The sequence below is a fragment of the Fundulus heteroclitus genome, unplaced genomic scaffold (genome assembly GCF_011125445.2).
Source record: "Fundulus heteroclitus isolate FHET01 unplaced genomic scaffold, MU-UCD_Fhet_4.1 scaffold_424, whole genome shotgun sequence".
Taxonomy (NCBI): Eukaryota; Metazoa; Chordata; class Actinopteri; order Cyprinodontiformes; family Fundulidae; genus Fundulus; species Fundulus heteroclitus.
The window spans coordinates 50,036-67,351 of NW_023396840.1; the positions used below are offsets into that span (position 1 = coordinate 50,036).

The following is a 17,316-nucleotide window of genomic DNA, read 5'->3' on the forward strand; positions in this document are numbered from 1 at the left end:
AAATACGTGCAGAGTTGCTCTGTCTGCCTTTACTACCGTCGGCTCCTATGGCGGAGGGAGATTTCAGCTGGATACACTCAAATGTAGTGCAGGCAGGTCCATAACCCCTATTTCGTCACTTATTTTAGAGCCCAAATAAGCGATTTCACTTTCAGAAACCTGCCCAAAAAAACCGCAACCCGTGACTCGTGAAATTTAGAAGCGCTTTTAGAAAAAAGAAGCCCAAAGTCGCATGTGTCCGAGGGTAAAAGAAACTTTGCGCTCACGCGCAGCGCGGGTCTGTCTTGCTACAGTCTGTAGCACTCTTGAAACTATGGAAAGCGCCGAGGGTAAAAGAAACACAGTCCGGAAAGCGCGGCGGGGGAAAAACATTAGGGAACGGTGTGTGTTTTGACGCGCGATTAACGGCGACAAAAAAATTGTCGGCGTTAAAATGGGTTTACGTTAACGCCGTTAATAACGCGTTTAACTGACAGCACTAATATATATATATATATATATATATATATATATATATATATATATATATATATATATATATATAGCTTACTTTTGCTGGCTTGCTCCTGGGGCTGCTTCATGGGGCCTGGGCCCCATGGCTGTGTCGAAGCCCAGGGGGCGGGGTTTCCCTGGAGTCTGCCTCTGCGCTCTGGGGGGCAGGTCTTTGGTTACTCACAACCACTTTTGAGCATTTTGCTAATGGATAAACCTTACATATACAAGTGCACTCTCGCAAACACCTACAGGTGCTTGAATTCAGGTGCTTACAGACTCACTTTTATACAGAAAACCCCTATTATTAGCTTAGCTGCCACTTTATACTTGTCATATTATATAATGTATATTCTTCAGTGATGGTATCAAGGAGTTGGTTGTTTGTACCTGTAATACTTTATCAGTTTGTTTTGTTGTTCTTTTTATATCTCTCTCTGCAGGTGTAGAAGCAGGGTCCGAGGATGTTGTCTTGTTCTCTTCTTTTGATTTCTATTTTTTTCACCTTTTCTCCCTTTTAGCAATTCATCTCGTCTTTTTCTCCTCTTTGTTTCTCTTCCACCATTCTGTTTTTGTGTCCATTGAACATGAAATAGTCCCACAATAAAATTTGATAAAGCTTTATGGATATAGAAATCAAGCAGAACACTATAGCGAAAGCAGTAATAGTCCACTTGTGAAAGTAAAATCTGTTGGGCTCTCTTTGGCATTAAGATAGCAATTCTTAATGCTACACTGCCAGACAGGACACGTAAAAGAATATGCTACTATCCACTTCATGGCACTAGCAGAAAGTGTGGTAAATGTAGGAATTTTTCACAAGTAAGTAAGTGACTAGTATGCCCGAATATGAAGGACAAAACATCCGCAGACAGTATGCTCTCAGTACAACCGAGCAGACCCGGCTTTGGAAACTAATTAAAAGGGGGACTTTATATGTTTTCAGACATAACATTTTATTAGCTTCAGGCAGAACAGTGGCTCTGTGATCATTCCTACAGTGCTGTGAAAAAAATTATCTCTATACAATCCCAAAACTGAAATCTGAACACGTTGAGCTGGACAAAATAGCTTTGGATGAGTTGTTAAAATTTGGGCCACTTTTCACAAAACACAATAGTTGTTATTGTGATGCAGAAAAGTGAAAATTGCAACATTTTAATAAAATGATGTCTCCTTGCACCCATTTTATTATTCATTTATTCTGAAATGTGTGGAATCTGTTGAGCTTGATATAATCCAATGATTAATAGTCTCTAGTTAATGAAGTGTCACTATGAAGTCAATGTCTATTGTAAATGCCCCAAATGGGTTGAGATCAAATGATCAACTTCAAAATGTTTGATGGAGAGAGAAATATTATATTAAGGTAGATGTATAACTTGTGTTGGGAGGCATTTGGTAAAACATTCAGCGGTTGCTATGACAACGTGATTGGGAAATGGATCTTGTGTGTGCAGGTCATTTGACTGAGTGCACATTTTTTGGGGACCTTTGGGCTGGATTTGTTGTAGTCAGGCAGATTTTATGTTGTAGTTTGGGCTGGAAACAGTCAGATCTGGCAACACCGTAAAGTGCTCAAAATTAAAGAAGAAGTATAAACAGATGCTTTGATTAACATAAGCACTGATGTTGGGCTGAACACTGACAAATAAAAATTTATACTAGGTGAGGTAAGTACAGCAGCTAAGAGAACAAGGATCAGAACAAAGCAGGGTTACCCTTCTGTCTGCAATTAACCCAAGTTTCTTTCATTTGGCTAAGTGCTCGGTTCTGCTCCTCGTGCTCCTAGCTGCCATAGTTAACCCTCCCATCATGAGTATTTACTCCAGTATTGACTTCAGTGCTGAAGTTTCCAACAAAAACCACTGCAACTGCTTCCTGCTTGCTCTCATTTGCTCAATTATCACTTCTTTTATTTGGAAATAAGTCAGAATATCCATGCCGCACTAGCGACGCTGACCAAAGCCATCTCCAAGTAGGCCACGAATGTAGTGACTCATCCCTCCACTCTAACTAGTTGGCTAGCATGTTGCTTTTCTCGCTGGTTTGACTGATTAAATTTTATGATTGACAACTCGAGACAACAATAACAGAAAGTTGACCATTCTGAAGTAAAAAGCAAACCCAAATAACAGCTTCCAGGCCAGGGCTGGCCAAAGCCCCCAATGCCTGCCTATGCCGCCAGCGCTGTGCCCGATGATGTGGGAGCCTAGCCTAGGGAGACGCAAGTCATGAGCTCCAGTATATGTGACTTAATCAAATATGCAAAATCAGGATTACATCATATTCAGAGTAAATTATTAACACCTCAAATGTGAGATTTCCAGAATGAGGAACATCTGTGATTTAGAGACTGGCACCATGCTACACTACATAGTACCGTACAAAGTGACACCGCACTGTCCTCAACCTATGGGAATTGTTTGTGTCCCTGCTGGCAAAATGCAAAGAGCTGTTTAAAACCTGCACATGGTTAAAAAAACAAAGTATATGTACAGACAATTTGACCATCCTATAGTAAACCTGGCTTAGGAGAAAAAAAGTGATGGACCAAAGGGGTCTCCATTCACAGCATCCTGAGACTAAACCTGTAGCAGTGAGAGAGTTAAACAGGAGACAGGAATTTCTGACAGCAAGAGAAACCAACTTTTGAAGATTTTTTTCTCTCTCTACATTTGAACTGAAAAGTGGCTGGGTGGTCACCCAGAGACATTTCTTCTTATTCTTAAGATATTCAGCAAAAGGATGTGAGTTTGACTGATGTCATTGTGCAGCCTCATGGCAACCTGGAGAGATACTTAATTTGATTAAAAACATGCTGTGCTGAATGGCCTGCAGCTCAGTGATTGTCATACAGCATGGCATGTAAGCAAGATATTCTGCAGAGATGGGAATTCAACACACACACACGCACACGCACACACACACACACACACATCAAAGTCAGTATCACAGAGGAATATGTAGTTACTATCATGCGACTCCATTTAGTGAGATATCTGTAAGCTGTTATGAGTACAAGGTGTGAAGGTGGGCTTTTACAACGTATCAATGATTGGAGACTAATTAGTTGACTCAGTCAACTAATAAAGAGTGATCTTCGGACTAGCTTACACTTAAAAGCATTGAAGAAGCCATGCTTTTAAAATGTTTATGTGGAAAACTCTTGGGGCCCCAGTAGAACAAGGAAACCATGACAGTGAACATATGTTTTGTAAGAACTGTGCAAAAGCTGAGAAGCTAACCATTTTCAATGGTTTGTTTTTGGCATTAGGGCCAAGTATTGAGAGAAAAATAAAGATCAGTCAAACCTTGATGGAAATGTTTACTGGCAGTCCCAGGTGTTCAGAAACAAAGTTAATTTGTTAAACTCTTGCTTGTAAAAGGAATACTGTAATACTACTGCTGAATATTAGTATTTTGATATCCATTATGATTAAGTCCAATTTTTTTGACTTGTCCTTCTTTAGCATACAGAATTTACATGGGGCTTAAAAATATTGTTATCTTACTGATTTGAATACTTCCCACATTGATATATTGAGGTCTTGCTTTCTTTGAAGCACTCCGTTTTGTAAAGAGGAGGAGAATTTATTATAAAAACTTGCAAGAAACAGAGATAAATACGAACATTTAGTAAGAAAGAAAGGAAGAAAGAGAGAAAGAAATCTTTAATTGCCATTGCAATTGTACATTCCAGTGAAATCTGTCTTCTGCATTTAACCCACCCTGGGAGGAGTGGGCAGCTATCACAGCAAGTTGCTCAGGGACCCACAGTGGCAGTCTGTGGGGATCAAACCGGGTACTTGCAACCTTCTCAGACTGCAAGCACACTGCCCTAACCACTAGCCCCAACCCCCCCCCCCCCCCCCCCCCCCACCCCTCCTAGTTTGCAAACAGGATTTAGACTCAGACTGTTATGGCCTTCTGTATAATGGCTGGAAATGAACCACTAGAACTATTGCAGCTAACGGTTTTCAGGTCCTCACAATATTTTGAGTCGTTTGACGGTTGAGCGTGGAGATAGGTTAGGCGTTTCAGTGAGGTGAAGATTTCAGCATGCAGTTTCAAGACTACTTTTTATTATTGGTACAGCACCTTTACCAGATAATCAATCATTATAAACCAATTAATCACCTGACCAAAGTCATACAATCTTACATAGTGTGTCCACGCTTTCAGAGCAACTTCAGCTCTTTGTGCTTTCATATAGCAGACTAATGCTTTGAACCTGTGTGGCTCTCTGACAGTGTATTTACCTGTGTTCGAAGGATCTCTCCTTTGGTTAACTGCATGTCTCCAGTGAGTTCTTTAACAGTGATGCCAAGCGGTTCCAGTCGCTTACTGAAGTAATTAGTCATCTCAGCAGCCAAGGCTTTCATTGGAGCCACATATACTATCTGAAGAGAGAGAGAGAGAATTGTGGGAATAAATAGGATACATGGCAGAGAGTGCTAAGGTGAGCGAGGAGGAAAATGGAGGTAGAAGCTGAGCTGGAAGGACACTGTGGTGATAAATGAGCAAAGAGAGGCAGGATCATTTGTTCCCTGGCAACCAGCACAAATCCCAGTTCAAGGAGAAATATTTGCAGTTTTCCCATATCTTGTAAATAGTCTGTTGTTGTTGTCTTTTCTTTTTTTTTTTGCACAAATATACCAGCATATGTTTTAAATTTTTTTAATTATCCAACTTAGTTGCATGTTTCTTCCATATTTTTTCTTTTAGTAAATTTTGTCCTTACCTTACAAATCTCATATATAAGAAATATAAACTTTCTGTTTTATATTTTTCCTTTTTGTGTATCTGCATGCTTCCATGTGCTTTCCACTATGCTGACGGTACACCTGAATTTCCCCATCAAGGGACAATAAATGATCTTTCTATTCTTCCCTAAGGCAGCTGCCTGCATGGGGAAAGTTCAATGATTGATGTATGAAAAGTGGCTCCTTTTAACACAATGAGTGACTGCAAGATCTGAAGAGGAAGAACAAAGCTGTTGGATGTGTGGTTGGATAAAAACATTGATCCTAGAATGTGTTAGTGTTGAACATTATGGGTTTCTATGACGATGCGTGTTTTATGGTAGCTAACATTTTCATTAGAGGAACAACTCAAGATTAAACTATTCTTTCCCTGAGAAGCTTTTCTGTGTTAAAAATCAATGTTTCGCAGACGGTAAAATACATAACAATAAAACATCAACTAGATCAAAAGGTATTTGGGCTGCACTTCACTGGATTCAAAGATTATAAACCAGACTGAGCTGGATAGATAATGATATTTATTAATGCTAAGAATTATGTTGAAATTAAAGGTTTGGATGAAACTTGCTGAATTTAAAGATATTAGCCAGAGGTTGGGGTTGGTTTTCCTTTGTTTGGATCTGATTCAGTGGCACCTCACCAGTCAGTAAAGATTGACAGGAAATAGAAGGGTCAGCCAGCAGACAGTCTGGTTCAACATGATGGCTTTAGTAAATATTGTAGCATGCAAGCCACCTTTGACAGGTTCCTATAGTTTCTGAAGCATTTTATGAAGTCTATTAACTTTTTATTTTCAACTGGTGCTTTATAAATGAGCAAAGGAGCTCCCCACCGGTCCCACAGTGCATAATTCTGTTTCGCTGGGTTAAAATTCCCAATTTGAAAGAGTCTGGCTGTGTCCTGTTTGCTGGTGTGATGCATGCAGAATTCAACGTTTAGCACATATTAGGCTACACACACTCTGATCATTTCTCTATTCCATTTCTACATAACAAATCAAGAAATAATTCTGTCTAATGAGTGAGAAAAAGTATTTAAATATGTTACAAAATCATCAAACATCTTACTGAATACAGATCAAGGCTAGTGTAAAATGTTGAAGTAACTGTCCTCTCAACCCAATTCTGAGTATTCAGAACAAAAGTTTTCTTTGGACATGTTGTATTAAAACAGCTTTTAGCAGAATGCCCTTCTATAATGTATAGGGAAGAATATTTGCAGCATTTTTGTAACAAAATGACTTCCCTTGCTGCCCTGTAATGCACAAAGCTTTACTTCAGCTTTCTTTCCACAAAGGTTCCCTAGAAAATAACATGAGAGCCATGGGCCCACCAGGATCCTGGGCTGATGCGAGCTGGTACATCCCATTTCATCATAAAAACCATGGCTCCAAACTAATTTTTGAGCACATTGTAACACATAAAATTGGTCAGTAAGCACAATGGGAATCATATAAAAGGCGCACTGGATTATAAGGTGCACCATCAATTTTTGAGAAAATTTAAGGACTTTTTAAAAAGGTGCACCTTATAGTCCGAATGATACGATTAAAGCTTCTGAAATAATAAGTGGTGCATATTTGTGTCAAAACCTCTATAAACTGACACATTCACATCTACCCACATTGCCCCCAGCAATAGCTCTCCCTGGAAATGTCCCTGAATTCAACTTGCAACAAGAGTTATTAAGTGACCAGGTTGTGCTGCTGGTAGCGTTACACAAGTCCTTACTCGTTGACCAAAACACCTCAGTCATCCCTTAACACATAGAACACAGAAAGACTACAAGTACAACTAAGCTGCATTCTGCAAGAGCTTTTTCAGCTAGAAGTGCAGATTTTGATATGTTTATGTTTCAGTTGGGCAGAGACCAATCGCACTGTCCAATCATAGTTTGTTTTGCTGTATTTAAAGCAAATATTAGTTATCTCTGTGTAACCTCTGAGAATTTCATTTGCTACCTACTAATATTCTAACCTTATACCGTATACTCAGATATGTTCTATATTAAACAGCTGTTCTTGTTTTCTTTAATCATTTCTATTCTGGAAATAAAATAAACAATAAAATAGGAAAAATTTGTATTCAGAATTTGCTTCAACTTCACAGTTATATAAATATTATATTTATATAAATAGAAAAATTACAAATGTGTATACCATAGAAAGTTAGCAAGAACTATGAAACCATTATAGAATTACTATTTCCTCAAGAATAGTTTATTGTGGTTGGCCACACAGGGAGCAGCTACATTTACAAGTAGTTTTCTGCTTTGTATTATGACCACAAACTGCACCAAATCAGACATGATTTAGGATTGCCCAAAACTAATTTATAACACAACATTCCTACATTCTGATCACTGCTGCACTTTATATTGTAATGCTGCCTATTCCACCTGAAATCCCATTACACTGTCGTATGCTGTGTGCAACAAAATTTCGTTCTGTATTAACTCTGTACACACAAAATGACAAAGTTGTCTAAGTCTAAGTAAAAATTCCACAATTAAATAAACTCTATTTTACTGAACAATGTTAAAACACTTACTTTAAAAATACACTAAACTTTTGGCCTATTTGTGGGTCTATAGGTTTGCCACGCTTTTGCAGAAGTTGCAGGACACCAACCTTTGAGGACTGGAGTTTGAGACCATTGGTCTAAAACCTAGGAAGTTAGGAGTTCAGTTCTAAGCCCCATCAACCCCAGCATCCAGGATAACATCAAAAACCTGAAACAATTATTTCAGTCAGCTATCCTTGGATATCTGGTACATTCATACAACTGCATGAAAGTACAGTATTTTACATTGTTCTGTAAATTGACTGCTATCTGTCTATTTTGACTTGAACATTTAAATCCTAACAAATGCTAAGGAGTGCAAACTTCATAGCTTCTCAGGAAGTGTTTGAGTGCATTCAACATGAACCTTTATGTCTTTGATCTGTGCCTGTGCATTATGTCTGGATCCTGAGCTGGTGTCGCACCAAAATTTCATTATGGTTGCATTATGACAGTAAAAACTCTTGGTTCTTCATATTAAATAACTTGAAAGTTCTTGCTGATGTTTCAGTGAGAGAGCATTAGTCAGGGCCAGACCTTGAATTCCTCCCTGTTGATGACGCCATGAGGTTGCAGGTGCTGACGTATCTCATGCAGGACAGTCAGCATGGCGATGTTGGTCTTGCCAGCACCGGTTGGAGCGCAGATCAGAAGGTTTTCATTGGTGTTGTACGCCGTCTCAAACACTATAGACTGGATCCTGTTCAGACGCTTCATTCCCTTGAACACCAACTGGCCGATCTGAGCATGGAAAATCAGCAGAAGGGTTGATACAAGGGGTTAGCACACCACTGACTGAGAAAATATAAACAAAGTCAGCTAATAATACGATGATGACTATCTTATGATGATTGGTGGAACGCTTATTCTCGGGAAAAAAAAGTAAAGTTTTTTAATTCTTTCAAACATTAAATGCCAGCTCTGGTTATTGTCACTAAGGGTGTTTCATAAAACAGTAAAAATGTCCATTTTTCGTTCACACAATTCAGTTTATTGTAATTTTCTAATTGAAAGAAACGAAAAATTCCTTTGGATTTAAGGAACTAATACTTGACTTCTTGATTTTATTCCAAATGCTACTTAAACTGCGGAATGAGCAAGGAATGTCCAGGGAAAAAAACATGATCCAATGAACTGTTGAGTGGCAGAGTCACTAACAGCTAAGTATCGGATAGCCAGTTTCCATTGGCAACTAGATCTGGGCCAGCATCAACATTTTTTGTGCAAATGCCCCCAGAGCCAACCGCTATTCTGTGACAAACCGAGCCTTTAGAGTCGTCCGCAGGAGTGCTGCTAAACTAAAATGCAGGCAGGTGATCTATGACAGCGTCACTGTCTGAGCTTAAGTGTGTGTGAGGTGACCGCACAGTGAGTGGAGCATCAAAAAGCACGGAAAAGAAAAAAGTGTATATGGTGGGATCAGCTGTCACTCAAGCTGCCCCCCTTCCCCCATCTGGCTTCACTATGGCAACAGAGTGTGGGTGATGGCCCTCAATCTTACCCTGCCTTTGATAAGCACAGAAACGAGCACAGTGAAGGACAGCTGGTGCCACACACTCACACAACACCGTACAAATACAGACAAACACACTGCTGCAAGGTTTCCTCATGTCCTTTCTGAAAAACGCAGAGTTCACTTGAAATATATTTTACTAATGAGATCATGAGATAAGAATTAACAACTAGTTATATCGTACATTATATGGTGAATACAGACAACATTTTCGACTCATTCACTGATGTGAGACGGGCCTTTAGTCGGGCTTCCATCACTTTTCAAAGTAAAACAGATATGCGTAAGTTGTGCTACGTGTCAAACAATGAATATATTACATGTAAATAGTATTAATTTAGACAACCAAAGTGGACCACTTCCTTAACAATGAAGGACCTGCTGAGTGAGGCGTTACTTCTTTAAAGGGACGGTGTGTAATTAATCTGGCTTTTAATTAGCAAAAAATCAACTACTGCTTTCATGAATACATATTCTGCCAAAGCCTAATAACATCACATCAAAAATGAAAGTGTTCTCATAGCTTCACTTTTAGGATCAACTCTTTGCTACTTGTACTTGCTTCATATGGCGTCATTGTTAAAAGGAAATTTACTTGTCATTTCATTGTTTTGCAAATGACATCCAGATTGTTAGGATATCAACAAGGTCAAGTGGAACGAGCTGTTTATCCCAGAACTGCATGGCACACTTAGATGGCACTGACCCAAAAGTGACACAGTTTCTCTGCTGATGTCACAGTTTGGATGTGTACCGCCCTTGTATGGGTGTGTCCCAAGATCCCTTTATAATGTTTGTGTGATGAGCACTCGAGGCCTCCTGCCGATCAGGGGCCCATCAGCGCTGGTGTGACTATAACTATTTCTCTGTCTTTACCTAGATAAAATATAACTAAAAGCATACTTGTCTGTTTTATGCGTCCTACATTCAAGGTAGTAAAGTAAGTGGGGGTCGCCTGACTGGGTAAAACGAAGTGGGTCCACCGAGGGTGCTTCACCGTAGACACGGCACGGTGAAACAGTAACAAAATGGTGTCTCCGCCCGGACCCAAAAGGCGGCGTACCACCTTCCGTTTTTCGGCCAGGACGTCATTCCGGAAGAAAAACACACAGCCTGCGGCCGCACAAAAAGGTAAGGAGATTCCATTTATCTCCTAGTGTCTTTTTCTTCCTGGAAGGGCCGACTTTTTGTACTCCTAAAGGCAGAGAAAAGTTGAGGATAATTGTTTGCAAACGTGTTGATAAGAACTTGGGATTTGCGTGCGCTCACAGCGGTGAAAGTCCGGGAGACTCTGGCCAGGTCTCTGACAATACTGTGAATGTGGAGAATTAGGGTTTAAAAGGTCCCCTTGTTAGGCACGGTGGAAAATGCGTGTTCCTCTGTGTTTAGCATAATAGCAGCCATTCTGACAGGCACGCCGTTACGCGTGGCTTTTAAAAGATCAAAGAGCGCGTAACACTTGGACTTTTTGGTTTCGATGGTTCCATAAGTTCTCTTAAAGAACTTTAAAAAGGGGGCAGTCCAATTACAGGCCAAGAAGATAAGTAAAAAGGTACCTACAGAGTTAACTGAAGCTTGGCTTCTTATAAGAATCCGTGACCTGTTGTAGAAACAGGAAGACCGGAATAAACACGTGAGCTGGACGCGCACACAACCAGCAAGACCGGAGAAAGAGTAAAGATAAAATGAATAAAAAAAGAAAAACAGAGACGTCTCGCAGAAAACTACGCGCAAGCTGTCTGTCTGATATTGTTGTCTTCGTCATGTCTTGTACAACATATTGTGTCTGTTGAAATGAGATCATTGAGTCAGTGAGTGGGGGAGAGACTGGGTCCACCGAGGCTGCTTCACCATAGACACGGCACGGTGAAACAGTAACAAGATCTATCCCCCGCTAAAAGCCAGCCGTAGTCAATGTGTTGAGAATATGCTAAAGTGTTTAATGGATGTCAAAACATAAGTAAAGCTGAAGTTTTTGCGTCTATATGAAAACAAGCCTCAGGTGATTCTCTTTGTTAAATCTAGCCTGATTAACAAGATGATTAACAAAATTAAGCCCCACCTTCCTCAGAATGCCCTTGGAAGTGTCATACATGCTTTTATTACTACTAGGCTGAATATGCAACTCTTTAGTGTGATCAGCCAGAAGCTTGTATGTTGGTTCCAACATGCCCAAAACGCTGCTGTGCACTTGCTAACTGTGAAAAGGCGACGCGAGCACATTTTATCTTCTCTACACTACATACCTGTTGCTTTAAGAATGTCTTTTGAGATTTCACTTTGGTTTTTAAATCTTTAAATGATCTGGCACCTCAGTGAGCTTTTACATAAACACAATCCTCGCAGGACACCAAGACCTGAAAGCCAAATGCTTTTAGGTGTTTCGAGGACACCTAAAAGAACACCTTCAACACCTTTTCAGAGTCTGTAATGAAAGTTGTTTAGTGTGTCAACAGCCTGAATTGCAGTGAATTTATTTCTATGATGTTTTCAACAGAGCAGTAGGCACACGAGGCATGCCCAAAATCTCTACATTCATCCATCTAAACATGCATTCAGCCATCTGTCCATGTCTATCCCTCCATCCATCCAGTTATCCTCTGTTCATGTATCCTTCTTTGTATGCTTAATACTAGGCTGAAGCCTACAAGTCAACAGGAAATCCTGATAGATCCTTGACAGGTCACCAGTCCATCACAGGAAAAACACAAACATGCACAAGGCAATTATAAAAAATCCTGAGACCTTCTAGCTGTGAGGTAATTATCCCAACCCTTTGGCAAAAACTAAGAAAAATTAAAAACAAAGGCAAATCATACATACTTTACTTTGATGAGTCTTGATTATGTGACAATTGAATTATGATGAATTTTGATTGAACAAAATGAAATCCCATCTGGACTCCCATGGAAAATACAGGATAATCCATATTTTCTTTTCCTTTTTTTTCATCAGGTTTAACCTAGTCATTTTCTTCTTCTATGTTCCTTCTCCCCCATAATAATGCTGGTTCAGGATGCCTTGTGCTTAGGCAGCAGTATTATTTATTTAAGGATTCATTAAAAGTATGTCATCACTTTCCTCTTCCCCTCGATTCGCTCCAACACTCACTGAAAGAAATAATTAACGAGTGCATGTCAGGCAAGGAAATGCTGGATTCTGTTCGGAAGTTGGCCCTGGAGCCCAGCAGGAAGGAAGAGGCTATTAATGCATCAAAGAGCAACTTTATTAGAGTCCACTTAAGCTGGAAGATGTAAGGTGTAGGTATGGTGAAGAGCTTGGTGACTTGACTGTATGTTAAAGAAAATGGTTTGTCCATTTTACTACAGGAAGCCAACGTCATAACACGGCTATCAAGAAAGTTTACACAAAAGTTTCACCTGGCAAAGCAAAAAGCATAAGAAACTACTCATAAAGCCCCTCAAGGAATTTCCTGTTTACTTGAACAGTAATTTGTCAAATACCAAATATTTTATGCCCACATGAGACCAATTCAATGGAGAGCGAAGACCATCTTATATGTTTAAAGTTGGGGGGAAAACCCACCCTAAAAGCTAAAAGTAATTGAAGTTAGGATAAAAAAAATAACTAAATGTGCTTCCAGGTAGCAGAGAGAGGCTGCTACACACCACTTTAACATCCATTAATGCTCGATAGAAGAAGAGTGGGGCTGCCTCACAGCGCAGAGCACCTCAGAACATGTCGTCCACATTTTTGTACCCAAGTTAAAGCACACTGTGACGATATCATGACCTCCCAAATCAGAGATAACCAGGGAAAAGCCCACAAGGACCAAGATGGCAGAGAAGCTAGCAGGGTCTCAATATCCAGTGGTTTCAAAACAAGATTGAACACATACTGTGCTGAGATCTGAAGAAAATACATCTGATATTTGGACATATCTAACAATTTGGTAGTAAAAGGTGAGTCAAAAAGTTATATAAAAGAAATGTGAGTTTTTACATTGGGAAACGTATTGACAGGTCATTGTGTTACAATTTATTTAGTCTGGAATCAGTGAAAACAAAGTGACAGATGAATGACAATGTTGTTGTCAACAACTGATGCCCTCATTAACGTATCTGTGCCCTCAGTGTTCCCTCCACAACACTCCTCTCTCCTGTTTTTGGCTCTTTCCCTCCGGCGAGTGCAGCGCCTAACACCTCCCTATTTGGGAGCAGCCTTAGTTAATAGGTTCAGAAAGACGACCCAAACATATCACCATCCCTAGAGACACTCATTAGCTCTACCTGGGGGATGATGTGGCCTTCCCAAGCTAGAAGAGATGTACATTCCCTCCAGGAAATTCTGAGTCTGGCTCTTGATTCATCCCAATCAGATGCTTAAGTGAGTTATTTCAATACGGAGGATAAGCAGCTCTACAAGTACTTCCTACATGACAAAGTGCTTTACTCTTTCTCAGCGCTGGCTCAGCAAGACTACTATTATTATCAATATTAATATTAATGTTGGTATTATTATTCATTATTACTATTATTATTAATTATTATTATTATTATTATTTCTGTATACAGGAAAATCTCTTGAGACTCAAGGTCCCATTTTCAAGAGAAACCTATTGTGCAGTGTTGGGCAACTTACATAAAAAAGTAACTAGTTATAGTTACTAATAGCTACTCACAAAAAGTAACTGAATAACTAACTCAGTTACTGCACTATCAAAGTAACAAGTTACTAGGCGAAGTAACCATGCAGTAACCTTTTACAATCTAAAAGATTGACTTTCCTGTTATTGGAACTTTAAATACTACTGAGTTCAATTATCAAATATAAAATGCATAATAATTAAATATACTATATATTAGGCACTTTTCCATTGTGTGTGGAAAGTCCCGGGCTTTCAAAAGCCTTTTCAGATAAACTGGCTTTAGTTTAACAGATAGAGATCCTGTTTTGAGGTAGTACTTTTCACATTTCCTCAGGATTGTACTAGTGATAAAACAGAAAACTTTCACTTTCCTGGTAAATAAATAATACACATTTCTCTCAGACTGGCTTTTCATGTAAACCTAACATGGTGGATTGTGAACTCTTAATTATTTTCCAGCATTTATTCCGCAAATTCAAAGTCTCCTGCATGGTGACATGTGTCTCTTGCTGTTGGTTTACTCTGTCTGTTTGTGCCCACCTTAAACCTCCTCAGCCAATTGGCATCACGTATGCTCCTATCTTACCCCCACTCTCCATCAGGTCTGCTTTTTCCCTGCACTAGAGAAAATCTCTCCCACAGCAGAGAGTTTGCTCATAGGAAAAGTTGTTTTAATTGATTAAGTTGTAACGCGCCTTGCTATATTAATTTCGCTACTGAAATGAGACAAGTAATTAGTTACATTACTCCGTTACTGAAAAAAAATCAACGTTGTTACTAACAGCAATATTTTTTAACACCATTAGTCCCAACACTGCTATTGACAGTTTATGAGGGTAAATATGTAAATCGCACAGAAAAGGGAGAGTTTCAGACAAGAACAATGCTTTCGATACTGCAGACAAAGTTTAAAAGGCATCTCTTGTTCCCTCCCATCATCAACCCATACAACATTTAAAAGTTGCGGCTCTATAACCTTGTATTTGTGTTTCGGCAATTGGTTGGAGCCTCCTTTCCAACACCCAAAAGTCAAATCTCCTAGGGAAGCTGAGCATTGTGTTCCACTGATTGTTGGGACACAATTTCTCGTCCATTTTAAAGATAGAGTCCAAAACTGCAGTTTGCCTCTTCACAGGGATTGTTCTAATACTCGATGCAACACTGAATACCCAACTAGTGAAACATGCTAGAAACAGTGAGCCTCACTCGCATCCTTAACCTTTTTACTATCTTAGTAAACTCAGCCTAGGAAATGGCTTGTCTGTCTCTTAGACCTCAGACTACACCTCCTCTATGGGTGGACGCTGTGGCATGATGGAGATTTCAAAGTGTTCTTTCCACTATATAAAACCACAGAATGCACATCTGCAAGTAAGCAAGTGGAAACACTAGCAAGCTGACAGCCACCATCCTTTCATGTAAGCGGCAAAGTGCTGTGTCTACTAGATAAACTGTCACGTCTATTGCACATCACTGACTTAAAAACTAAAGTTGAAGCAATGTGGATTTAGCCATCTAATTGTCCAGTGCAGCAGTCGGTAACCATAGACTCTAGCTAGGGGACAGTGGTAAGACATTATTGACCAAGGAGACGCACTGATTTCATAGGCAAGTCCCCCTGCTTCTTTAGATGCAAGAAATGTGGCAGGTGCTGTTTTCCTCCCAAAGGCTGCTTAATCTCCTAGATGTGGAAAAACATACTACTGCAGCTCCTCACATATACAACACAGAGTCTGGGACAGGCTCTGCTTCCCCTTTTTAAGCTGTTGAATAGTTTATATCCAGTAAACAAACCAACTTCTTTTGCATGGCCTCCCCAGCACCTCTGGGACAAGTGAAAAACCCACAGAGAGAAGCACCACAAACCTCTCAGAAACACAAGATCCCAACGATGATAACCATCAGTACAGGTCCCAAAGAATTCTTCACAAGATGATGTGTATGTGACAATTCCATTATTATCACAGTTCCCAGTAAGTGGTTCCAATGTCTGTCATAATAATGAAAGCAAATCTCTTTTTACTATGGCCATCAATATCATTCCAAGGATGAACAAATGAGTAAAACTACATTTAAAGAAACACATCTATAGATGCAACGTTCTACTGTGCAGGAAAAGCTCATGTCTGTCCAAGTGAGATGGACCCTAAAACTATTCAGAATGGAACTATTGGCCACTGAGCATCCCACAGCTTTTAGACACTTCTGCACACTCATTCCAATATCTCAGTAATGACCAGACAGCCAAACGAATTAGTGGAGCAGTTGGCTCTCATTTTGATTCATCGACTTTGTTTGTGATGAAAAGCCAGTGTCCTCAAACCTTTTAAAAATGCTAATTAATGAAAATGCATGCCTGCCCCAGAATTCACCTTGAGGTAAAGCATAAACATAGTAAATAGAAAGTTGACATCATTTAATGATCTTTGGAAATCTTCAGTGGGTTTTTATTCTTTCGTTAAAAACACTCTGGACTTATTGCTATGGTAATATATGCATACGCATCTTTCAATTGAAGATTCAGCTGCGGCTGCCAAGAGATGTCTCAAGGGTGTTATTTTTGTGATGTGGAGAGTAACATACTGTACTCCAATAAATGTTATCCAGCTATAAGCCTATAGGACATTATACTGGTTTATTGAAATCCTGCTCATCAAGAGTTTCATCAGCCGGCGAACCCTCTCATAAATCTGCATAAATGTGCAATAAATATTTCTTTTCTTCCTTCTTTCCGTTTTTCTCTTTAATAAAGAAAGAGGAGCTCAAAAAAGGGCAATAAATGAATTCAGGTTATTTGAATAACTTAAGCAAACACTGTATTAAACTATAAGAGCAGCCTTTAGTCGTCTTTATGACTGATAAGCTATTTAGGCAGCAAATGTCTCGGAAATTGGCATATCTATATGTCAACAAGATGTTTACAAAGCAGATTTTAAAGCAGTTCAGTGGATTGAGAAGAAATGTTTCAGTAGGACAATACGTTTTAACAGCTTGGTATATTCTCCAGCTGATCAACCAGCTGAGTAAAGTGACTCTAAATGACACCAATAACGCCAGCTCACAGAAAACAAAAACAGACTTTGAGACAGACAGCCAAACCAACAGTTTATAAGGAAAGAGGCCAGGTTAATTATGCTGACAAAAAAATAGAAGACTTTACAAAGTGGAAATTGAGAGAAAATATTTAGAGGTCATTTGATTGAAATTTCTCCAACTTTATAGTTTTGGTCTGTAATGCTCTCTCAAAGAAATAAGTAAAAGCTGTCCCCTGCACAGACTCCTTCCATGACATTATTAAAAAATAATGCTTCAGACTAGAATCAGCTGAAAGCAATACTCATTTAGAGACAGAACTTGTTAAAAAAAATGGATGGC

General features: G+C 39.4%; 1 protein-coding gene across 1 annotated transcript in view; it reads right to left on the bottom strand.

The window, feature by feature from the left end:
* The window catches only part of LOC118560388 (activating signal cointegrator 1 complex subunit 3-like), a 55,184-nt gene extending 46,605 nt beyond the window's left edge, over window positions 1-8,579 (bottom strand). Inside the window, exons 1-2 of the mRNA XM_036131363.1 lie at window positions 8,357-8,579; window positions 4,755-4,895 (exon numbers count right to left, since the gene is read on the bottom strand). Of these exons, the coding sequence (XP_035987256.1) occupies window positions 4,755-4,895; window positions 8,357-8,536 (321 nt within the window). The 5' untranslated portion in view covers window positions 8,537-8,579. The remainder of the gene's footprint in view (window positions 1-4,754; window positions 4,896-8,356) is intronic.
* Between the last annotated feature and the right edge of the window lie 8,737 nt (window positions 8,580-17,316).